The sequence below is a fragment of the Pristiophorus japonicus genome, chromosome 4 (assembly GCF_044704955.1).
Source record: "Pristiophorus japonicus isolate sPriJap1 chromosome 4, sPriJap1.hap1, whole genome shotgun sequence".
Lineage (NCBI taxonomy): Eukaryota > Metazoa > Chordata > Chondrichthyes > Pristiophoridae > Pristiophorus > Pristiophorus japonicus.
In genome coordinates, this window is record NC_091980.1 from 315427521 (window position 1) to 315452894 (window position 25374).

Below are 25374 nucleotides of genomic sequence, written 5' to 3' on the forward strand. Positions count from 1 at the left end.
CTCGTGGAGATCAGACCCGTGTAACGGATGCCTTGTGTTCCCTTTTATCTTTCCCCAGTCACTCTGCCACTCTCCTGGGGGATAAGCTGATCCTGTTCGGTGGAATTCGGAACCAAGTGTTTCTGAACGACCTTCACGTGTTGGATCTCGGTGAGCTGGTGCCTGCTTTCACCATTAGGAAGGGAGGGGGTTTAATGGAAATGGCTTCCCGATAGATCGGTCCCTGTGGTGACTGGTTCAAATCCCACGGTGGCACATTAGGAGGCAGGAAACATGAGGTAAAAACAGGGACGTTGGGAGTAAGATGGGGCATCTGAGATCTCTTCTAAACCAAAAGACATTGGGTTGTGGGATGGTTTACCAGGGAATGATGTTGAAATGGGCGGTGACGAGGGGTCACGGGACAATGGGATGCGATTCCGTGAGACCGATCTACCTAAATCAGCATTGTCCAATAGAAATCGCCGACGAACCACGAGTTACTATGGCGACAGCTTTTTAGCCACGCCCCAATTTTAATTTAAAAGCTTCTCGCATGATACAGGAAAATGAAATTCACACCTGCATATTAACTCGCCAATCCTCTACCAACTCGGGATATGGAAGTGTAATAATGCTGTTCCTCCCACCCCGCATCCTGTAAGGACTTCATTCCATTCTCCCAGTTTCTCCGTCTCCGTCGCACCTGATCTGACGACGCCACCTTTCACACTCGTGCCTCTGACATGTCTTCCTTTTTCCTGAACCGAGGATTCCCCTCCGCCGTGGTTAACATGGCCCTCGGCCGTGTCCGTTCTATTTCCCCCACCTCTGCTTTCACCCCTTCCCCTCCCTCTCAGAACCACGACAGGGTTCCCCTTGTCCTCACCTTTCACACCACCAGCCTCCACGTTCAACGGATCATACTCCGTTATTTCCTCCACCTCCAGTGTGATCCCACCATCAATCACATCTTCCCCTCTCTCCCCTCTCAGCATACTGAAGGGACTGCTCCCTCCGCGACACCCTGGCCCTGGAACATAAAAACTTCTATAGATATGTGAAGAGAAAAAGATTAGTGAAGACAAACGTAGGTCCCTTAAAGTCGGATTCAGGTGAATTTATAATGAGGAACAAAGAAATGGCAGACCAATTGAACAAATACTTTGGTTCTGTCTTCACGAAGGAAGTCACAAATAACCTTCCGGAAATACTAGGGGACCGAGGGTCTAGTGAGAAAGAGGAACTGAAGGATATCCTTATTAGGCAGGAAATTGTGTTCGGGAAATTGATGGGATTGAAGGCCGATAAATCCTCAGGGTCTGATAGTCTGCATCCCAGAGCCCTAGAAATAGTGGATGCATTGGTGATCATTTTCCAACAGTCTATCAACTCTGGATCAGTTCCTATGGACTGCAGGGAAGCTAATGTAACACCACTTTTTAAAAAGGGAGGGAGAGAGAAAGCGGGTAATTGTAGACTGGTTAGCCTGACATCAGTAGTGGGGAAAATGTTGGAATCAATTATTAAAGATGAAATAGCAGCGCATTTGGAAAGCAGTGACAGGATCAGTCCAAGTCAGCATGGATTTATGAAAGGGAAATCATGCTTGACAAATCTTCTGGAATTTTTTGAGGATGTAACTAGTAGAGTGGACAAGGGATGTGTGTATTTGGACTTTCAAAAGGCTTTTGACAAGGTCCCACACAAGAGATTGGTGTGCAAAATTAAAGCACATGGTATTGGGGGTAATATACTGACGTGAATAGAGAACTGGTTGGCAGACATGAAGCAGAGAGTCGGGATAAACGGGTCCTTTTCAGAATGGCAGGCAGTGACTAGTGGGGTGCCGCAGGGCTCAGTGCTGGGACCCCAGCTATTTACAATATACATTAATGATTTGGATGAAAGAATTGAGTGTAATATCTCCAAGTTTGCAGATGACACTAAACTGGGTGGCGATGTGAGCTGTGAGGGGGACGCTAAGAGGCTGCAGGGTGACTTGGACGGGCCAGGTGACATGCGTAGAAGAGACCACATCGTGAGCAGCGAATACAGTATACTAAATTGAAAGAAGTACAAGTAAATCACTGTTTCACCTGGAAGGAGTGTTTGGGGCCCTGGACAGTGGGAAGGGAGGGGGTAAAGGGGCAGGTGTTGCATCTCCTGCGCTTGCACGGGAAGATGCCGGGGGAAGGGGCGGGGATGCTGGGGGTGACTGTGGAATAGAAACATAGAAAATAGGTGCAGGAGTAGGCCATTCGACCCTTCGAGCCTGCACCACCATTCAATAAAATCATGGCTGATCATGCAACTTCCATATCCCATTCCTGCTTTCTCTCCATGCACTTTGATCCCTTTAGCCGTAAGGGCCACATCTAACTCCCTTTTGAATATATCCAACGAACCGGCCTCAACAACTTTCTGTGGTAGAGAATTCCACAGGTTAACAATTCTCTGAGTGAAGAAGTTTCTCCTAATCTAGGTCCTAAATGGCCTACCCCTTATCCTTAGTCTGTGACCCCTGGTTCTGGACTTCCCCAACATTGGGAACATTCTTCGCGCATCTAACCTGTCCAATCCCGTCAGAATTTTATATGTTTCTATGAGATCCCCTCTCATTCATCTAAATTCCATTGAATATAAACCTAGACGATCCAGTCTTTCTTCATATGTCAGTCATGTCATCCCGGGAATCAATCTGGTGAACCTTCGCTGCACTCCCTCAATAGCAAGAATGTCCTCCCTCAGATTAGGAGACCAAACTGTGCACAATATTCCAGGTGTGGCCTCACCAAGGCCCTGTACAACTGCAGTAAGACCTCCCTGCTCCTATACTCAAATCCTCTCGCTATGAAGGCCAACATGTCATCTGCTTTCACTGCCTGCTGTAACTGCATGCCAACTTTCAATGACTGATGTACCATGACACCCAGGTCTCGTTGCACCTCCCCTTTTACTAATCTGTCACCATTCAGATAATCTGCCTTCCTGTTTTTGCCACCAAAGTGGATAATCTCACATTTATCTACATTATACCGCAAGTGCCATGCATTTGCCCACTCACCTAACCTGTCCAAGTCACCGTGCAGCCTCTTAGTGTCCCCCTCACAGCTCACACCACCACCCAGCTTAGTGTCATCTGCCAACTTGGGGATATTACACTCAATTCCTTTGTCTAAATCATTGATGAATATTGTAAATAGCTGAGGTCCCAGCACTGAGCCCTGCGGCACTCCACTAGTCACTGCCTGCCATTCTGAAAAGGTCCGTTTATCCTGACTCTCTGCTTCCTGTCTGCCAACCAGTTCTCTATCCACGTCAGTACATTACCCCCAATACCATGTGCTTTAATTTTGCACACCAATCTCTTGTGTGGGACCTTGTCAAAAGCCTTTTGAAAGTCCAAATACACCACATCCACTGGTTCTCCCTTGTCCACTCTACTAGTTACATCCTAAAAAAATTCCAGAAGATTTGTCAAGCATGATTTCCCTTTCATAAATCCATGCTGACTTGGACTGATCCTGTCACTGCTTTCCAAATGCACTGCTATTTCATCTTTGACGACACTCCAAAAGTACTTCATTGGCTGTAAAGTGCTTTGGGACGTCCTGAGGTTGTGAAAGGAGCTGTAGAAATAAAAGTTTTCTCATAATTTAACCCTCTGAACCCCGGTATAATTCTGATCAATCTGCATTGCACACATGGTTAGCGACTAACGAATTGGACAAAAGTAAAATACGGCGGATGCTGGAACTTGAAATAAAAACAGAGAATGCTGGTAATCTCAGCGGGTCAGGCAGCGTCTGTGGAGAGGAAGCAGAGTTAACGTTTCGGGTCGATGACCCTTCATTGGAACTGGCGAGTGTTCGGAAATAACGGATTCTTAACCAGCACTGAAAGGGGGAGGGGAGGGGAGGAAAGAACAAAAGGGAAGGTCTGTGATAGGGTGGAAGACGAGAGATTAGAGAGACAAAAGGGGGTGATGGGCCGACTTGAGATGGTAATGGCAGAAGTTAGAAAAAGATTAGTCTAGATAGGGGTGTGACTGGCAGGATAATGACCAGCTGCCATTGGAGACAAAGAGAACCCATTGGACAACACTGGTCTATAAGGTGCCGGGCTTGTTTGGGCCATCTGGCCGGTTCCTGTTCTAGAATGTTCTCGCGCTCCCTGCACTGAATTACAGGGAAGCAATCCAATCAATTGTGCGACTGGAGTTGGCTCCTTCTGTGCACGTGGTTGTATTCGGGCCCCTGGTGCAGGGGCTGGGCTGGGGTGTGGGCTGAGGAGGGTTGGATGCTGAACTAAAACCATGTAATTTCTCCCAGGTTTCATGGAGTACGTTAATGTACAGATTCGAGATTCGCCTGCACCTCGATGGTAGATACAGCACTCCAGAACTTCCAACATGGACTGATAGAGGGGGCACAGTGACAATTGCAACTCCTGGGGGTAGCCATCGCCCACCGATTGTGTCTGTGTGAGAGGACTTTGTGAACTGAGGCTGCTCAGTTTCTCAGAGGAACGACCCCCTCATTTGGTCTTTAACTTTGACAATCACAAATTTGCAGGTCTATGGGGAAAGGGCAGGGGAGTGGGACTGGCTGAAGTGTTCTTGCAGAGAGCCGGCACGGGCTCGACGGGCCGAATGGCGGCCTCCTATGCTGTAACCGTTCTGTGATCTCATTGATAGAATTTGTAGGATGGCCAGTGTGGGGAGATATGGGGGAGACGGTGATGGCTTTACATTAGGGTGGCTGAGGTATAATATCGTGGTACAATAACGTGATTTTACTCTGTATCTAACCCATGCTGTACCTGCCCTGGGAGTGTGTGATGGGACAGTGTAGAGGGAGCTTTACTCTGTATCTAACCACCTGTACCTGCCCTGGGAGTGTTTGATGGGACAGTGCAGAGGGAGCTTTACTCTGTATCTAACCCGTGCTGTACCTGCCCGGGAGTGTTTGATGGGACAGTGTAGAGGGAGCTTTACTCTGTACCTAGCCCCGTGCTGTACCTACCCGGGAGTGTTTGATGGGACAGTGTAGAGGGAGCTTTACTCTGTATCTAACCCATGCTGTACCTACCCGGGAGTGTTTGATGGGACAGTGTAGAGGGAGCTTTACTCTGTATCTAACCCCGTGCTGCACCTGCCCCGGGAGTGTTTGATGGGACAGTGTAGAGGGAGCTTTACTCTGTATCTAACCCCGTGCTGTACCTGCCCTGGGAGTGTTTGATGGGACAGTGTAGAGGGAGCTTTACTCTGTATCTAACCCCATGCTGTACCTGCCCTGGGAGTGTTTGATGGGACAGTGTAGAGGGAGCTTTACTCTGTATCTAACCCATGCTGTTCCTGCCCTGAGAGTGTTTGATGGGACAGTGTAGAGGGAGCTTTACTCTGTATCTAACCCCCTGTACCTGCCCTGGGAGTGTTTGATGGGACAGTGTAGAGGGAGCTTTACTCTGTATCTAACCTCGTGCTGTACCTGCCCTGAGAGTGTTTGATGGGACAGTGCAGAGGGAGCTTTACTCTGTATCTAACCCCATGCTGTACCTGCCCTGGGAGTGTTTGATGGGACAGTGTAGAGGGAGCTTTACTCTGTATCTAACCCATGCTGTACCTACCCGGGAGTGTTTGATGGGACAGTGTAGAGGGAGCTTTACTCTGTATCTAACCCCGTGCTGCACCTGCCCTGGGAGTGTTTGATGGGACAGTGTAGAGGGAGCTTTACTCTGTATCTAACCTCGTGCTGTACCTGCCCTGGGAGTGTTTGATGGGACAGTGTAGAGGGAGCTTTACTCTGTATCTAACCTCGTGCTGTACCTGCCCTGGGGCTGTGTTTGGGCAGTGTAGCTCGCTATGGAAGTAGGGTGTGAACGGCCTCCCACTACAACAGTGACAACACTTCAAGAAGTACTTGATTGGCTGACGAGCAATTTGGAACGTTCTGAGGTTGTGAAAGACGCTATAGCAATCCAGGTTCTTTCTTTCTATAGTCGCCATGCTGCTGTGCCTCTCTGCGGTAACAAGGTTCTCATCAGCGGTGGGTACAATCTGACTGGTGCCCTGCAGGATTTGTTCATCTTCAACATAGGTAAGGTACTGAAGGTGTTGCAATGCCTGGACGTGAGGTTGTGGATTAGTTGTTCCCGAACCCCACACTGGGACCGTGAGTCAGTTCCACCCCCCCTTTCTCCATCATTGTGTGCCCCCCGGGGGGGCTCTGCTGTTCCGCGGGGTTCAAGGCTTTTCCGTCCACCGCCGTTGGACGTCTGGAGCCGAGATTCAGCATTTTTCCCCCTTCCTCCTCTCGCTGTCCACTGACAGGAAGTGGGAGCAACACCTTGATTTCAAAATTCTCATCTTTGTTTTCAAACCCCTCCATGGGCTCGCCCCTCCCTGTCTCCCTATCTCTGTTTCCTACATTACAACAATGACTGCACTTCCAAAAAAAAGTACTTCATTGGCTGTAAAGCGCTTTGGGACGTCCAGTGGTCGTGATAGGCGCTATAGAAATGCATGTCTTTCTTTCGTTAATCTCCAGCCCCACAACCCCCGAGATGTCTGCGCCCCTCTAATTCTGGCCTCTTGAGCACCCTGATTATAATCGCTCCACCATTGGTGGCCGTGCCTTTAGCTGCCTGGGCCCTAAGCTCTGGAATTCCCTCCGTAGACCTCTCCACCTCTCTCTCCTCCATTAAGCTGCTACTTAAAACCGAACTCTCTGACCAAGCTTTTGGTCACCTGCCCTAATTTCTCCTTACGTGGCTCGGTGTTAAAATGTTTTGCCTCATCATGCTCCTATGAATCGCCATGGGACATTTCACTACGTTAAAGGCGCTATATAAATACAAGCTGTTATGGGGCTGTTCCAGAATGCAGAGAGCAAGTGAAAGGGACCTATTGACCCTTTCCTCTCCGATTCCCCTCCGACTGCTCACAGTGACACATCAGGCCCCCACTTTGTTGGGAATCATAGACCCAGAGCATTGTAGGCAGTGCAGCTCCTGAAACAGTGGGTGTTTGTAATTGCTTTGCCCTCACAGGAACAGGAGGAGGCCATTCAGCCCCTCCAGCCTGTTCTACTGCCATTGTGAGATCATGGCTGATCTGTATTGAGACCCTCCAGTGAGTCACTCCTTTCGATACTCACGGTGTCATTGAACCGATGGTGCCTCGGGGCTGTGGGAAAGGAGACAAATTGCTTCGTGCAGGTGGATTGATGTCCCAGACATTCCTGCGAACAAACCCAGGACATTTTGGTTCCAGTCAGCAAAGCGTTGGGTGGCCAATGCCCAGCATGGCGGATAGAGCGGTTTCTGGGGCGCAGAGGATTGTGGGTATGGTAGCCACCATTACTGACAGACGTAGTGGGCAACCAATCCCCATGGGCTGGAGGGGTGGAGTTGAGACATCATATGATGAAATCTCCCGGATTACCGTCCAATCCGTTGGCGACCCCTCATGGGGTCGATCGGGAATCTGCAAAAACAAGAGGCACCTGTTGTGACCACCTTAGTGCTAACCGTGACCCTAATGCTAACCCCTGACACACTGGCCCTAACCCAAGCCGCTGACCCTAACTCTTATCTTTTACTTGCTCCCCATCCACCCAGACACCTATAGCTGGAGCAGCCTGTGCCACCACACTCTCTGCTCGGTGCCACGAGCGGGCCATAGCCTGGTTTATCTGGGCTCGAACCGGAGCGGCGCAGGGACCTGCCACACGCTGTTGGTCTTCGGAGGCTCGGACAACGCTGGGAAATTCTACAGCGACACCGTTCGAGTCAACGTGGAGCTGAGCGAGGACTGAGCATTGAACCGACATCCCCTGGAGGGCTCCTCCACGAGAGAGTTGTCTGGCTCTGAGCGTGAGCATTCAATGTCTGTGAGCATGCTCTGTCGTTGTCTGTACCTTCTTGACCATCAAATGATTGAACACTCTTGCACTTAACATTAAAACTTATGGCTAGGTCCTCGTCTCCTTGTGTGAATGATCGAAGTAACACCTGAAACAGGGCTGGGTGGGGCAGTGGGTCAGACACTTTCACCCTCTGTGTGACCTGGGGTCACCATCCAGCCCAGTCAGAGGCGATGGAGGGAGGTCTCTGTCTAAAATGGTTTTATGTGAAATGAGTTTGGGGTTCTGAGTCTGGTTTCTGGTGGGCAGGTAATTTTGCAGTGTTTATGACATGGAATCAGGAAACTATGACGAGGGATGGGAAATTGTCCTGAAATTGGCCACATGGACATCGCTGACAAGGCTAGCATTTATTGTCCATCCCTAATTGCCCTTCAGAAGGTGGTGGTGAGCCGCTGCCTTGAACCGCTGCAAAAAATGTGCTTAAGGTGCTCCCATAGTGTTGTTAGGGAGGGTGTTCCAGGTTTTTGATCCAGCGATGATGAAGGAACGGCAATATATTTCCAAGTGAGGATGGCGTGTGACTTGGACGGGAACTTGGAGGTGATGGTGTTCCCATGTGACTGCTGCCCTTAGTCTATCGACTCTGGATCAGTTCCTATGGACTCAGGGATAAACGGCAGGCAGTGACTAGTGGGGTACCGCAGGGCTCAGTGTTGGGACCCCAGCTATTTACAATATACATCAATGATTTAGATGAAGAAATTGAGTGTAATATCTGCAAGTTTGCAGATGACACTAAGCTGGGTGGCAGTGTGAGCTGTGAGGAGGACGCTAAGAGGCTGCAGGGTGACTTGGACAGGTTAGGTGAGTGGGCAAACGCATGGCAGATGCAGTATAATGTGGATAAATGTGAGGTTATCCACTTTGGTGGCAAAAACACGAAGGCAGAATATTATCTGAATGGCAGCAGATTAGGAAAATGAGGTGCAACGAGACCTGGGTGTCATGGTACATCAGTCATTGAAAGTGGGCATGCAGGTACAGCAGGCGGTGAAGAAGGCAAATGGTATGTTGGCCTTCATAGCTAGGGGATTTGAGTATAGGAGCAGGGAGGTCTTACTGCAGTTGTACAGGGCCTTGGTGAGGCCTCATCTGGAATATTGTGTTCAGTTTTGGTCTTCTAATCTGAGGAAGGACGTTCTTGTTATTGAGGGAGTGCAGCGAAGGTTCACCAGACTGATTCCCAGGATGGCAGGACTGACATATATGAGGAGAGACTGGATCAACTGGGCCTGTATTCACTGCAGTTTAGAAGGATGAGAGAGGAACTCATAGAAACATAGAAAATTCTGACGGGACTGGACAGGTTAGGTGCAGGAAGAATGTTCCCGATGTTGGGGAAGTCCAGAACCAGGGGACATAGTCTAAGGATAAAGGAGTAAGCCATTTAGGACTGAGATGAGGAGAAACTTCTTCACTCCGAGGTTAACCTGTGGAATTCCCTACCTCAGAGAGTTGTTGATGGCAGTTCATTGGTAATATTCAAGAAAAAGTTGGATATGGCCCTTACGGATAAAGGGATCAAGGGGTATGGAGAGAAAGCAGAAAAGGGGTACTGAGGTGAATGAACAGCCATGATCTTATTGAATGGCGGTGTAGGCTCAAAGGGCCGAATGGCCTACTCCTGCACCTATTTTCTATGTTTCTCCTTCTAGGTGGTAGAGGTCATGGGTTTGGGAGGTGCTGCCTTGGCGAGTTGCTGCAGTGCATCCTGTCGATGGTACACACTGCAGCCAGGGTGGTGGAGGGAGTGAATATTTAGGTGGGTGAATGGGAGCGCAGTGCACAAGGTTCCAGCCTTCTGATGGTTACAGGGAGCGCCAAAGGGAATTTTCCCACCTTTTCATAAGCAGCTTGGCTCACCCTTGACTCATCATTAGCAGGTTGTAGGTTTGAGCCCCGCTCGGAATTTGACCATTTGAGCCAGATTGCCGCTGCAGGGTCAAGAGTCTATTCTGGTGGTGATAATGAATCTCGTGACGCTGGTTAAGTTGGGAGACGCCACAGCCAACAACACCCGAGAGACCATAGGGGACCTCGGTTTAACGTCTCATCCGAAAAGCAACGCTCCCTCAGTACTGTCCCTTCGACAGTGTAGCGCTCCCTCAGTACTGCCTCCCCTCCGACAGTGCAGCGCTCCCTCAGTACTGCCCCTCTGACAATGCGGCGCTCCCTCAGTACTGCCCCCTCCGACAGTGCGGCGCTCCCTCAGTACTGCCCCTCCGACAGTGCGGCACTCCCTCAGTACTGCCCCTCTGACAGTGCGGCGCTCCCTCAGTACTGCCCCTCTGACAGTGCGGCGCTCCCTCAGTACTGTCCCTCTGACAGTGCGCCGCTCCCTCAGTACTGCCCCTCCGACAGTGCGCCGCTCCCTCAGTACTGCCCCTCTGACAGTGCGGCACTCCCTCAGTACTGCCCCTCCGACAGTGCGGTGCTCCCTCAGTACTGCCCCTCCGACAGTGCAGCACTCCCTCAGTACTGCACTGGGAGTGCATTTCCAAGTCAGGACGGTATGTGACTGGGAGGGGACGTTACAGGGTGGTGATGTTCTTGGTATCATCTGCAAATTTGTAAATCGTGCCGCCAACCCCTGAATCCAGATCATGAATAAAAATAGTAAAAAGCAACTGTCCCAACACTGATCCCTGCGGGACACCACCAGTGAGCAGTCTCCAAACAGATCCAAATCCAGCTGTAACTACTCTGTGCCTGTGTCCTGCCAGCCAGCTCAATATATTTCCATTAGTACCAGAGGCTCTGATCTTATAGAGAAGCCTCTTGTGCGGTACCTTGTCAAAAGGTTTTTTGAAATCTAAGTAGATAATGTCTACTGGGCTTCCCTCGTCCACCAACTTTGTAACTTCTTCAAAAAATCCAATTAGATGTGTGAGACATGACCTTTTTTTTTTTATGAAGGCATGTTGGGTGTCCCTAATGTCCCTTCCTATCCAAATATTCACATATTGCATCCCTTATGATTCCTTCAAGCATCTTCCCTATTACTGATGTTAAACTGACGGGCCTATAGTCACCCGGGTCTGCCTTGTCACATTTTTTAAAAATGGGGACTACATTAGCGTCCTTCCAATCTGTAGGAACCATTCCAGAGTGCAGTAAGCTATTAAACATACAGGCCAGGGGCTCGCACAGCACATGTCCCATCTCTGAGGGGGGCTCACACAGCACATGTCCCATCTCTGGGAGGACCCTCACACAGCACATGTCCCATCTCTGGGAGGACCCTCACACAGCACATGTCCCATCTCCCGGAGAACCCTCACACAGCACATGTCCCGTCTCCCGGAGGGGCTCACAAAGCACATGTCCCATCTCCCAGAGGGGCTCGCACAGCACATGTCCCATCTCTGAGGGGGGCTCACACAGCACATGTCCCATCTCTGGGAGGACCCTCACACAACACATGTCCCATCTCTGGGAGGACCCTCACACAGCACATGTCCCATCTCCCGGAGAACCCTCACACAGCACATGTCCCGTCTCCCGGAGGGGCTCACACAGCACATGTCCCATCTCCCAGAGGGGCTCACACAGCACATGTCCCATCTCTGGGAGGACCCTGACACAACACATGTCCCATCTCCCGGAGGGGCTCACACAGCACATGTCCCATCTCCCGGAGAACCCTCACACAGCACATGTCCCACCTCCCGGAGGGGCTCTCACAGCACATGTCCCATCTCCCGGAGGACCCTCACACAGCACATGTCCCATCTCCCGGAGGACCCTCACACAGCACATGCCCCATCTCCCGGAGGACCCTCACACAGCACATGTCCCATCTCCCGGAGGGGCTCACACAGCACATGTCCCATCTCCCGGAGGACCCTCACACAGCACATGTCCCATCTCCCGGAGGGGCTCACACAGCACATGTCCCATCTCCCGGAGGACCCTCACACAGCACATATCCCATCTACCGGAGGGGCTCACACAGCACATGTCCCATCTCCCGGAGGGGCTCACACAGCACATGTCCCATATCCCGGAGGGGGTCACACAGCACATGTCCCATCTCTGGGAGGACCCTGACACAACACATGTCCCATCTCCGGAGGGGCTCACACAGCACATGTCCCATCTCCCGGAGGGGCTCACACAGCACATGTCCCATCTCCCGGAGGACCCTCACACAGCACATATCCCATCTCCCGGAGGGGCTCACACAGCACATGTCCCATCTCCCGGAGGGGCTCACACAGCACATGTCCCATATCCCGGAGGGGGGTCACACAGCACATGTCCCATCTCTGGGAGGACCCTGACACAACACATGTCCCATCTCCGGAGAACCCTCACACAGCACATGTCCCATCTCCTGGAGGGGCTCTCACAGCACATGTCCCATCTCCCGGAGGACCCTCACACAGCACATGTCCCATCTCCCAGAGGACCCTCACACAGCACATGTCCCATCTCCCGGAGGACCCTCACACAGCACATGTCCCATCTCCCGGAGGGGCTCACACAGCACATGTCCCATCTCCCGGAGGACCCTCACACAGCACATGTCCCATTTCCCGGAGGGGCTCACACAGCACATGTCCCATCTCCCGGAGGACCCTCACACAGCACATGCCCCATCTCCCGGAGGGGCTCACACAGCACATGTCCCATCTCCCGGAGGGGCTCACACAGCACATGTCCCATCTCCCGGAGGGGCTCACACAGCACATGTCCCATCACCCGGAGGGGCTCACACAGCACATGTCCCATCTCCCGGAGGGGCTCACACAGCACATGTCCCATCTCCCGGAGGACCCTCACACAGCACATGTCCCATCTCCCGGAGGACCCTCACACAGCACATGTGCCATCTCCCGGAGGACCCTCACACCGCACATGTCCCGTCTCCCGGAGAACCCTCACACAGCACATGTCCCGTCTCCCGGAGGGGCTCACACAGCACATGTCCCATCTCCCGGAGGACCCTCACACAGCACATGTCCCATCTCCCGGAGGTCCCTCACACAGCACATGTCCCATCTCTGGGAGGACCCTCGCACAGCACATGTCCCATCTCTGGCAGAACCCTCACACAGCACATGTCCCATCTCCCGGAAGGGCTCACACAGCACATGTCCCATCTCCCGGAGGACCCTCACACAGCACATGTCCCATCTCCCGGAGGGGCTCACACAGCACATTTCCCATCTCCCGGAGGACCCTCACACAGCACATGTCCCATCTCCCGGAGAACCCTCACACCGCACATGTCCCGTCTCCCGGAGAACCCTCACACAGCACATGTCCCGTCTCCCGGAGGGGCTCACACAGCACATGTCCCATCTCCCGGAGGGGCTCACACCGCACATGTCCCATCTCCCGGAGAGGCTCACACAGCACATGTCCCATCTCCCGGAGGACCCTCACACAGCACATGTCCCATCTCCCGGAGGTCCCTCACACAGCACATGTCTCATCTCCCGGAGGACCCTCACACAGCACATGTCCCATCTCCCGGAGGACCCTCACACAGCACATGTCCCATCTCCCGGAGAACCCTCACACAGCACATGCCCCATCTCCCGGAGGGGCTCACACAGCACATGTCCCATCTCCCAGAGGGGCTCACACAGCACATGTCCCATCTCCCGGAGGGGCTCACACCGCACATGTCCCATCTCCCAGAGGGGCTCACACAGCACATGTCCGATCTCCCGGAGGATCCTCACACAGCACATGTCCCATCTCTGGCAGAACCCTCACACAGCACATGTCCCATCTCCCGGAAGGGCTCACACAGCACATGTCCCATCTCCCGGAAGGGCTCACACAGCACATGTCCCATCTCCCGGAAGGGCTCACACAGCACATGTCCCATCTCCCGGAGGACCCTCACACAGCACATGTCCCATCTCCCAGAGGGGCTCACACAGCACATGTCCCATCTCCCAGAGGGGCTCACACAGCACATGTCCCATCTCCCGGAGAACCCTCACACAGCACATGTCCCGTCTCCCGGAGGGGCTCACAGAGCACATGTCCCATCTCCCGGAGGGGCTCACACAGCACATGTCCCATCTCCCAGAGGGGCTCACACAGCACATTTCCCATCTCCCGGAGGACCCTCACACAGCACATGTCCCATCTCCCGGAGAACCCTCACACCGCATATGTCCCGTCTCCCGGAGAACCCTTACACAGCACATGTCCCGTCTCCCGGAGGGGCTCACACAGCACATGTCCCATCTCCCGGAGGGGCTCACACCGCACATGTCCCATCTCCCAGAGGACCCTCACACAGCACATGTCCCATCTCCCAGAGGGGCTCACACAGCACATGTCCCATCTCCCGGAGGGGCTCACACCGCACATGTCCCATCTCCCGGAGGGGCTCACACAGCACATGTCCCATCTCCCGGAGGGGCTCACACAGCACATGTCCCATCTCCCGGAGAACCCTCACACAGCACATGTCCCATCTCCCGGAGGACCCTCACACAACACATGTCCCATCTCCCGGAGGGGCTCACACAGCACATGTCCCATCTCCCGGAGAACCCTCACACCGCACATGTCCCATCTCCCGGAGGGTCTCACACAGCACATGTCCCATCTCCCGGAGGGGCTCACACCGCACATGTCCCATCTCCCGGAGGGGCTCACACAGCGCATGTCCAATCTCCCGGAGGGGCTCACACCGCTCATGTCCCATCTCCCGGAGGACCCTCACACAGCACATGTCCCATCTCCCAGAGGGGCTCACACAGCACATGTCCCATCTCCCGGAGGGGCTCACACAGCACATGTCCAATCTCCCGGAGGGGCTCACACCGCACATGTCCCATCTCCCGGAGAACCCTCACACAGCACATGTCCCATCTCCCGGAGGGGCTCACACAGCACATGTCCCATCTCCCGGAGGACCCTCACACAACACATGTCCCATCTCTAGGAGGATCCTCACACAGCACATGTCCCATCTCCCGGAGGACCCTCACACAGTACATATCCCATCTCCCGGAGAACCCTCACACAGCACATGTCCCGTCTCCCGGAGAACCCTCACACAGCACATGTCCCGTCTCCCGGAGGGGCTCACACAGCACATGTCCCATCTCCCGGAGGGGCTCACACCGCACATGTCCCATCTCCCAGAGGGGCTCACAAAGCACATGTCCCATCTCCCGGAGGGACTCACACCGCACATGTCCCATCTCCCAGAGGGGCTCACACAGCACATGTCCCATCTCCCGGAGGATCCTCACACAGCACATGTCCCATCTCTGGGAGGACCCTCGCACAGCACATGTCCCATCTCTGGCAGAACCCTCACACAGCACATATCCCATCTCCCGGAGGACCCTCACACAGCACATGTCCCATCTCCCGGAGGGGCTCACACAACACATGTCCCATCTCCCGGAGGGGCTCACACAGCACATGTCCCATCTCCCGGAGGATCCTCACATAGCACATGTCCCATCTCTGGCAGAACCCTCACACAACACATGTCCCATCTCCCGGAGGGGCTCTCACAGCACATGTCCCGTCTCCCGGAGGATTCTCGGGTCGATATCATCCGGCCTTGCTGTTGTTAAGTTCTTAATTGTTTCTAAAACAATATGCTTATCCATGTTAACGTTACTAGTAATAAAACTTGTATTAAATTCTAATATTCATCTTCAAGGGTGAATACTGATGCAAAGTACTCATTTAATATTTCCGCCATACTCTGAGTCCTGTGTAACCTGTCCTTGAATACCCTTCAGTGGCCCAATACAGTCTTTGATAGTTCTCGGACTCTTCACATAACTAAAAAAGCTCTTCCCATTACTGCCACAGTTGTCTACAATCCTTTTTTCCATTAGTCTTTTTGCTGATCTAATAGCAGCCTTCATTTTCTTTAGTTGTTCTTTGTATTCAACCATATTTATTTGAGTGTAAAATATAGAAACTTTTCTGTTTACATCTTCTTTGTCTTTGTACATAACCAGTCAGCCACCTTGGCTTTTTCTTACCACATTTCCTTCTTTTGACTTTTGGGTACACATTTGTTTACCACATTTTTAATCTTATTCTTAAAAACTTTCCATTTAGATTTAACATCGGTCGCTTCACCACCGAGGAAGGTTAGCCAATTTACCCGTTCCAAATCATCTGCCATTTTGGAGAAGTTTGCCCTTCTGAAATCTGGTACGAGTTGCAGGTTCTCAGTCCCTTTAGTTCTACTGGCCAATTGGAACCGTATAATGTTATGATCATTGTTGCCCAGATGTTCCCCTACGTGGAGGCCTGATACGAGGTCAGGCTCATTACTAAACACCAGATCCAATATATGATTTTTCCCGAGTTACTTCATTAACATGTTGAGTCAGGAAACAGTCCTGTATACTTTTAATAAATTTTTCAGCTCCCCTTCCCACAACAGTAGGTAAACCATTGTGCCACTGAATGCCAGGAAAATTAAAATCACCCACCAGACAAAGATAGCATTTTATATTAAAAACATCAGTGATCTGTTTCCATAATAACTCTTCACGTTCAAGCGTCTGACCCGGAGGCCTATAACAATTACCGATAATTAATCCCTGCCCGTGAGCTTGAACCCAGATAGCTCCAACTGTACCTAATGAGGCAACATCAAGTCTCTCTCTAACTGTTAGATTCTCACTGATTAAAAATAGCAACCCCACCTCCCCTCCGACCCACCCTATCCTTTCTCAAACCCTTGTAGCCCTTCAGGTGAAGTGAATGTCTGTGCCATCATTGTCATCTAGCCATGTCTCAGAAATACACAATATGTCTAAATTCTCCACCACAGCATAGGATTGCAATTCTAACAATTTGCTTCTAACATTCCTTGCATTTACATAAAAGCAATTTAAAGGTCTCTTATCTAATTTCTTAGTTATTAATTCTATTTTTCTTCCTACCTGGTTCATCTTCATGCTTAGCATCTATGTAGTTATCACTAACTTTGAACTGATTTGCACTATCCCCGTTCTGACTTAAAGTGCTTTCTGAAAGCATGCTCAACACCCTCTGCCAGCCTTTTTGCTGCCACGAAGTTAAGAGGGAGGCCGTCCCTCCTAAACAACTTGCCTTGTCCAGCGAACACCTCCCAATTATCCTTTCTGCTCTTCTGGCTGAAGATGGTTGTAAACACTTCAGCCTTGTCTTTTGCACTCGTGCTGGGTTCCACCATCATTGAGGATGGGGATATTCATGGAGCCTCCTCCACCAACATTTATGACAGGATGTGGCAGACTGCAGAGCTTTGATCTGATCCGTTGATTGTGGGATCGCTTAGCCCTGTCTATAGCATGCTGCTCCCGCTGTTTAGCATGCATGTAGTCCTATGTTGTCGTTTCCCCAGGTTGGCACCTCATTTTTAGGTAAGCCTGGTGCTGCCCCTGTCATGCTTTTCTACACCACTCATTGACCCAGGGTTGGTCCCCTGTTTTGATGGCAATGGTAGAGTGAGGGATATGCCGGGCCATGAGGTTACAGATTGTGGTGGGATACATTTCTGCTGCTGCTGATGGCCCACAGTGCCTCATGGATGCCCAGGTTTGAGCTGCTAGATCTGTTCTGGATCTATCCCATTTAGCACGGTGGTAGGGCCACACAACACGATGGAGGGTGTCCTCAGGGTGAAGACAGGTCTTTGTCTCCACAAGGACTGTGCGGTGGTCACTGCGACCAATGCTGTCATGGACAGATGTATCTGCGACAGGTAGATTGGTGAGGACGAGGTCAAGTAGGTTTTTCCCTCGTGTTGGTTCTCTCACCACCTGCCGCAGGCCCAGTCTGACAGCTCTGTCCTTCAGGACTCGGCCAGCTCTGTCAGTAGTGGTGCTACCGAGCCACTCTTGGTGATGGACACTGAAGTCCCCCACCCAGAGTACATCCTGTGCCCTTGCTACCCTCAGTGCTTCTTCCAAGTGGTGTTCAACATGGAGGAGAACTGATTCATCAACTGAGGGAGGGCGGGAGGTGGTAATCAGCAGGAGGTTTCCTTGCCAATGTTTGACCTGATGCTATGAGAATTCATGGGGTCCGGAGTCAATGTTGAGTACGCCCAGGGCCACTCCCTCCCGACTGCCATCACCCTTGGTGAATGGTGATGGAGGATTCTGGGACATTGGCTGAAAGGTATGATTCTGTGAGTATGACTATGTCAGGCTGTTGCTTGACTAGTCTGTGGGACAGCTCTCCCAATTCTGGCACAAGTCCCCAGATGTTAATGAGGGGGACTTTGCTGGGTCGACTGGGCTGGGTGTGCCATTGTTTTGTCCAGTGCCTAGGTCGATGCAGGGTGGTTCGTCGGGCTTTATTCTTGCTTTTTGTAGCAGTTTGATACAAGAGTGGCTTGCTAGGGCAGTTAAGAGTCAGCCACATTGCTGTGGGACTAGTCACATATAGGTCAGGATGGCAGCTTTCCTTCCCTAAAGGATATTGGTGAACCAGTCAGGTTTTTATGACAATTTGGTACCTTCAAAGCTACGAGCTTTTTATTCCCAATTTCTCTAATTAATTAAAGGGAATTTAAAGTCTCCAGTTGCTGTGGTCGGATGTGAACTTCTGTCCAGGCCTCTGGCTTACTAGTTCAGTAACATAACCACTACTATCCGTACCCCATGTTCTATCATTCTGCCTCTTTTTGGCTCACGCTATTCTCACTCCTGTCGGTTAAACATCTCCTGCTCTCCATCTAATCCTTTCTCTTGTGGATACATTTTTCTTTTCGCCCTTTTCCTCGCTCTGTTCTTTCTTGTAAGCTGCTCCTAATAAATACCTTCTGATGAAAGACAGTGACGGAAATGTTAATATGTTTCCTTTGCTGACAGATGCTGCCGACTAGCTGGGAGGCTCCAACATTTCTTGTGGGTGTTTTTTCAAGGTTTCATTTGTGGGATAAAATTAGACGTTGCAAGATAATTGCGATCTTTTTCCTTTATTGATCCTGTCAGTTGATGAATCACAGGCGCTTTAACAATACAAGATGGCGACAGAGATGGGAGAGAAACCTGCTCCAGAGTCATCGAGTAGCGCACTTTGTAACTACAGTGTGACAGCTGACATTACGATTTACAGTGGTAAATATTGTGTGACCAAAACAACCGAGAGAATAAGTCAGGATGGAGCAAGGTTTCTTTAATGTAGAAATATGTCTACATTTAAAACTGCAAAGGAGAGCTCGACAATAAATCCCTGCACACAAGTCATTTCATTAAATCAGAATTTTGAAAGTCCAAGCACGCTATTATATCAAACCCAGTTGGTGGTGTGCTGTCCACGATTCCTCTCATTCGATGGTTTTGACTGACGTTGCTGCTAGGGTCAGGGTTGGGGGGGCGTGTCGGGCTGGCTGGACGGGTGACTCACTTTGAAGGCTTCCAGTTCCAGCAGGGAGCTGTTGATCTTTACAATGGTGGGAAACGGAGCCAGGTCCACCTTGAACCTGTTGGTGAGAGGACACAGCATCGTCTTGAACCACATGACCTCGGCACCAATCGGAAAATTCATTTCAAACGGGGCGGGACCTCAGTGGAGAGATTCTCCTCACTGTGAATCCCTGCTGTAGTTTCAGGATGGGATGGGATGGGGGTAGGGGTAGGGGTGGGGTGGGGTGGAGTGGGATAGGATAGGGCTGGAATGGGATAGGAGTGATGAGCAGATACCAGACACTTCCCGCCAGGTCAGCAGGGGAAAGCTCAGTTGTTCACATACCTCCACAGTGAGATCTCGGTGGCTGACCCATACACCTGCCTGTGGAGAGACCACTGATAGAGGCCACTGATAAGAGGCCAAGGGGAAGTGCACCCAGTCACCCCCAGCTCCAGTTATACAAGAGATGGAGAAGGCCAGAGAAAAACAGAGCTTGCATTTCTATAGCTCCTTTCACCAGCTCAGGATGTCCCAAAGCGCTTCACAGCCAATGAAGTACTTTTGAAGTGTAGTCACTGCTGTAATGTGGGGAAACGCCTATGTACGCACAGCAAGCTCCCAAAGACAGCAATGTGATAATGACCAGATAATTTGTTTTCTTTGGGGTGTTGGTTGAGGGATAAATATTGGCCAGGACACCGGGACGAACTCCCCTGCTCTTTGAATAGTGCCGCGGGTTCTTTTACCCGAGAGAGCAGACAGGGTCTCGGTTTAATATCTCATCTGAAAGATGGTGCCTCTGACATTGCAGCACTCCCTCAGTACTGGCACTGGGAGTGTCCGCCTGGATTATCTGCTCATGTCTCTGATGTGGGACTTGAACCCACAACGTTCTGACTCAGAGGCGAGAGTGCTGCCCACTGAGGCACGGCTGACATCTGGGAACCTGGGCTTAGCATCAGTTTACAGGCCCTGCATCGACCATGAATCGTGAAGGTGCACTGGCTGGAGGTCAAAAGCACGATAAATAGTGACAAGAACAAACATTGGACTGGTAGACAGAGATTTAAACTGCCCTCCAGTTACCAGAGTTAACGTCTCGACATTAAAGTGTGTTGGAGAATACAACCTAGAGGTAGTCCCTTCCGCTTATAGAGTGCGAGTTAGTGCCAACGTGATTTGCCCACTATATGTCGAGATGCTATGGCCACCAGATAGCAAGTGATGCCCGAGCCCAGTGGTCGGGCAGTGTCCACACCCTGCACTCTGCAGCGGGGTCACGGCACAGGCTCGGACACAGCGGAGATCCTGCCCGCTGCCAGGTGACTGGGAGCACAGGCATCAGCACCACGCAGGAAGAAAAGACCTGGGGAGCCAGATAAATGGGCACGTGGGAGGGATGAGCAGGGTCGTGGGTGGGAAGGAGGCCACAGCTGCTGGGGGAGAGTCGGGGTGAGTGAAGCAGTCGAGGATTCAGGGCCAGGGGGAAAATGAGAAGGACTGATCATTCAGACAATAGCAACGCCCATTACTGCCTGAAATACTCGCAGCGCTTAATGCTGTGTGAGCGCAACTCTAAAATGGACTGTAATGCAAAGGGATAATGGTTAGTGCGTTTTGATCGGTTTAAACATGGGCCTTTTAATTAGCGGGAACTCTAAGAATTAGCAGCAGGAGTCGGCTATACGGCCCCTCGAGCCTACCCCGCCAGTGAATAAGATCATGGCTGATCTTTGACCTCAACTCCACTTTTCTGCTCTATCACCATATCACTTAATTCCTCTGGAGTACAAAAATCTATCGATCTCTGTCTTCTATCTATTTAACGACTGAGCCTCCACAGCCCTCTGGAGTAGAGAATTCCAAAGATTCACCACCCTATACCCCACAACTATCCCCCTAGTCAAGTGCTCTGGGCGGGTTGGTTAGTTCAAATGCTTCTGTTTTGTATTGGGCACGGTTTTAAATTGCACAGGTAGCCGAGAGCTGCTGAACATACCCTTACCTGGCAGCGTTGTACACCTGTGGGACCAGGCACAGGTCTGCCATCGTCACCTGTAACACAACAGACCGCGTCACAAATCAAACCAGACAGGAGGTTCGGGTACAAGTTCCACCAGAAACAAACATACATTCATCCAGCATCACATCTTACAAGGTCAGCCATGACTCAGTGGGCATCACTCTCGCCTCCAGAGTCAGAAGGTTATGAGTTCAAGTCCCACTTTGACACTTGAACACAAAAGTCTAGGCACACACTCCACTGCACTGTTGGAGGGGCAGTATTGAGGGAGTGCTACACTGTTGGTGGGTCAGTACTGAGGGAGTGCTACACTGTCGGAGGGGTTGTACTGAGGGAGTGCTGCAATGTCGGTGGGTCAGTACTGAGGGAGCTCCGCACTGTTGGAGGGTCAGTACTGAGGGAGCGCTGCACTGTTGGAGGGTCAGTACTGAGAGAACGCCGCACTGTCGGAGGGACAGTACTGAGGGAGTGCCGCACTGTCGGAGGTGCAGTACTGAGGGAGTGCCGCACTGTCGGAGGGGCAGTGCTGAGAGAGTGCTGCACTGTCGGAGGGGCAGTACTGAGGGAGTGGGGCACTGTCGGGGAGAGGGGGGGGGGGGGAGTTGCTCAGTGCCCATGTGTTGGGGGAGGAAATCAGTCAAGGCTCCTGATCACTTGGGAGAGAACAGGATCGGACTTGATGTGATGCCCTCTGAGGTAGAATAGCCGGTGTTTAGGATTGTGTGTGAAGAATGGCAACTTGGGGAGACGATCAGCAGCTGTGGAACCTTAGCCACAGCAGTCACCAGTGAGTGGGAGGAGAGAGTGGGGGGCAGAGAGCGATCGCAGGAGTGTATGCAAGGAAACCTGATGCACTCTGGTTTGAGCTTACAGCTTAGTGAGCTGCCGGGGAAGTGGCAACATTATTGGGGAACCAACAACCCAAAGTTAATGCCGCGGGGGGTGGGGAGGTGGGAGTGACCCCAGGTGACGTGACCTTAAATACAAGGTATGGTTCGATGTCCTTGGCCCAGTGCAGGCTGGGTCCATGAACATAGCCAGAGCTCGCACTGAACTGTGCAAATGGAATTAGGCCGAATCACCGACCCGAAACCTTGTCCGTCCGTCCGAAACAGCTCGCCCGTACACACCTCATCGCCGACACAGTATCGCGCGGCCGTCTGCTGCAGGAGTCTCTCCAGAGCTGGAAAACAGGTGGAGGTGGATGGCACAGCGTGAGGTCAGTAAAACAACGACTTGCATTTATATAGCGCCTTTAACATAGTAAAACGTTTCGAGGCGCATCACAGGAGTGTTATCAAACAAAATTTTACACCGAGCCACATAAGAAGGTATTAGGACAGTTAAAGAGGTAGATTTTAAAGAACGTCTTAAAGGAAATGAGAAGCGGAGAGGTTTAGGAAGGGAATTCCAGAGCTTAGTGCCTAGGCAGCTGAAGACATAGCTGCCAATGGTGGAGTGATGCAAATTAGGAATGCGCAACAAGAGGCCAGAATTAGAGGAGCGCAGAGATCTCGGAGGGTTGTGGGGCTGGAGGAGGGTTTCAGCAGCAGATAAGCTGAGGCAGGGGCGGAGACGGGCGATGTTTCATAGAAACATAGAAAATAGGTGCAGGAGTAGGCCATTCGGCCCTTCTAGCCTGCACCGCCATTCAATGAGTTCATGGCTGAACATTCAACTTCAGTACCCCATTCCTGCTTTCTCGCCATACCCCTTGATCCCCCTAGCAGTAAGGACCTCATCTAACTCCTTTTTGAATATATTTAGTGAATTGGCCTCAACAACTTTCTGTGGTAGAGAATTCCACAGGTTCACCACTCTCTGGGTGAAGAAGTTCCTCCGCATCTCGGTCCTAAATGGCTTACCCCTTATCCTTAGACTGTGACCCCTGGTTCTGGACTTCCCCAACATTGGGAACATTCTTCCTGCATCTAACCTGTCTAACCCCGTCAGAATTTTATATGTTTCTATGAGGTCCCCTCTCATTCTTCTGAACTCGTGAATACAAGCCCAGTTGATCCAGTCTTTCTTGATAGGTCAGTCCCACCATCCCGGGAATCAGTCTGGTGAACCTTCGCTGCACTCCCTCAATAGCAAGAATGTCCTTCCTCAGGTTAGGAGACCAAAACTGTACACAATACTCCAGGTGTGGCCTCACCAAGGCCCTGTACAACTGTAGCAACACCTCCCTGCCCCTGTACTCAAATCCCCTTGCTATGAAGGCCAACATGCCATTTGCTTTCTTAACCGCCTGCTGCACCTGCATGCCAACCTTCAATGACTGATGTACCATGACACCCAGGTCTCTTTGCACCTCCCCTTTTCCTAATCTGTCACCATTCAGATAATAGTCTGTCTCTCTGTTTTTACCACCAAAGTGGATAACCTCACATTTATCCACATTATACTTCATCTGCCATGCATTTGCCCACTCACCTAACCTATCCAAGTCGCTCTGCAGCCTCACAGCATCCTCCTCGCAGCTCACACTGCCACCCAACTTAGTGTCATCCGCAAATTTGGAGATACTACATTTAATCCCCTCATCTAAATCATTAATGTACAGTGTAAACAGCTGGGGCCCCAGCACAGAACCTTGCGGTACCCCACTAGTCACTGCCTGCCATTCTGAAAAGTACCCATTTACTCCTACTCTTTGCTTCCTGTCTGACAACCAGTTCTCAATCCATGTCAGTACACTACCCCCAATCCCATGTGCTCTAACTTTGCACATCAATCTCTTGTGTGGGACCTTGTCGAACGCCTTCTGAAAGTCCAAATATACCACATCAATTGGTTCTCCCTTATCCACTCTACTGGAAACATCCTCAAAAAATTCCAGAAGATTTGTCAAGCATGATTTCCCTTTCACAAATCCATGCTGACTTGGACCTATCATGTCACCTCTTTCCAAATGCACTGCTATGACATCCTTAATAATTGATTCCATCATTTTACCCACTACCGATGTCAGGCTGACCGGTCTATAATTCCCTGTTTTCTCTCTCCCTCCTTTTTTAAAAAGTGGGGTTACATTGGCTACCCTCCACTCCATAGGAACTGATCCAGAGTCAATGGAATGTTGGAAAATGACTGTCAACGCATCCACTATTTCCAAGGCCACCTCCTTAAGTACTCTGGGATGCAGTCCATCAGGCCCTGGGGATTTATCGGCCTTCAATCCCATCAATTTCCCCAACACAATTTCCCGGCTAATAAGGATTTCCCTCAGTTCCTCCTCCTTACTAGACCCCCCGACCCCTTTTATAACCGGAAGGTTGTTCGTGTCCTCCTTCGTGAATACCGAACCAAAGTACTTGTTCAATTGGTCCGCCATTTCTTTGTTCCCCGTTATGACTTCCCCTGATTCTGACTGCAGGGGACCTACGTTTGTCTTTACTTACCTTTTTCTCTTTACATATCAGAGGTGGCAGCCTTGGTGATGGATGGTCTAGAGGCGATATAGGCAAGGATGAGCTGAGGCTGGGGTGGAGACGGACCTGGAAATAGGCAGTGTTGGTGCCGGATGGGTTAGAATATAGTACCGCACCGGTCTGGTGTAATTAGTCTGTGGGGACGCCAGTCTTGCCTCACCTTGGAAGCCGTTGGTGATGAAGTGTTGGGCCCATTCAAGCTTCTTATCTCCTACCCGCTGCAACACGTTCAGGTTCTGGAAAAATCGGGACAGGAAGTGAGTTGCCGGCACATTTGTACCGACGGTGAAACTCATCCGAGACCCCCGGATCAGATCAGCCATGAACTTATTAAATGGCGGAGCAGGCTCGAGGGGCCAAATGGCCTACTCCTGCTCCTAATTCTTGTGTTCTCATCCCGCCCCGACACACTGAGCTGACCTGACCAGCCTGTGAGGTTTGTCCAGGAACCCACAATCTGAGCAAAGCGTGCCCGAGCCCGAGACAGTGAGCGTGAGCAGGAGAATGGCTCACAGGGGAACCCGTTACCTGAAACGCTGACAATCAAGAGCACGTGGGGTTAGCCGGACACGCGGACAAGCGAGCGGCCCCAGCCCAGGGAAAACCCCAAAACAACAAGAGCCCAAAACAACTGGTTCCCGAAACCAAAGCC

At 51.2% G+C, this 25374-nt stretch overlaps 2 protein-coding genes across 14 annotated transcripts in view; one reads left to right on the forward strand and one right to left on the reverse strand.

Moving 5' to 3' along the window:
* The window catches only part of LOC139262415 (uncharacterized), a 33842-nt gene extending 25884 nt beyond the window's left edge, over positions 1-7958 (forward strand). For 3 of the 4 annotated variants that reach the window (XM_070877610.1, XM_070877612.1, XM_070877611.1), the window contains 4 exons: positions 59-150; positions 4314-4365; positions 5983-6080; positions 7603-7958. In XM_070877610.1, the coding sequence (XP_070733711.1) occupies positions 59-150; positions 4314-4365; positions 5983-6080; positions 7603-7799 (439 nt within the window). In that variant the 3' untranslated portion in view covers positions 7800-7958. The remainder of the gene's footprint in view (positions 1-58; positions 151-4313; positions 4366-5982; positions 6081-7602) is intronic. The other variant, XM_070877613.1, reaches the window with a different exon arrangement.
* Positions 7959-19016: 11058 nt separating this feature from the next.
* The window catches only part of gstz1 (glutathione S-transferase zeta 1), a 92251-nt gene continuing 85893 nt past the window's right edge, over positions 19017-25374 (reverse strand). For 9 of the 10 annotated variants that reach the window (XM_070879729.1, XM_070879735.1, XM_070879733.1 and 6 more), the window contains 4 exons: positions 24883-24958; positions 22419-22471; positions 21271-21320; positions 19017-19338 (listed from right to left, as the gene is read on the reverse strand). In XM_070879729.1, coding sequence (XP_070735830.1) covers positions 19218-19338; positions 21271-21320; positions 22419-22471; positions 24883-24958 — 300 coding nt within the window. In that variant the 3' untranslated portion in view covers positions 19017-19217. Of the gene's footprint in view, positions 19339-21270; positions 21321-22418; positions 22472-24692; positions 24959-25374 lie in introns of those variants that run through there. The other variant, XR_011593160.1, reaches the window with a different exon arrangement.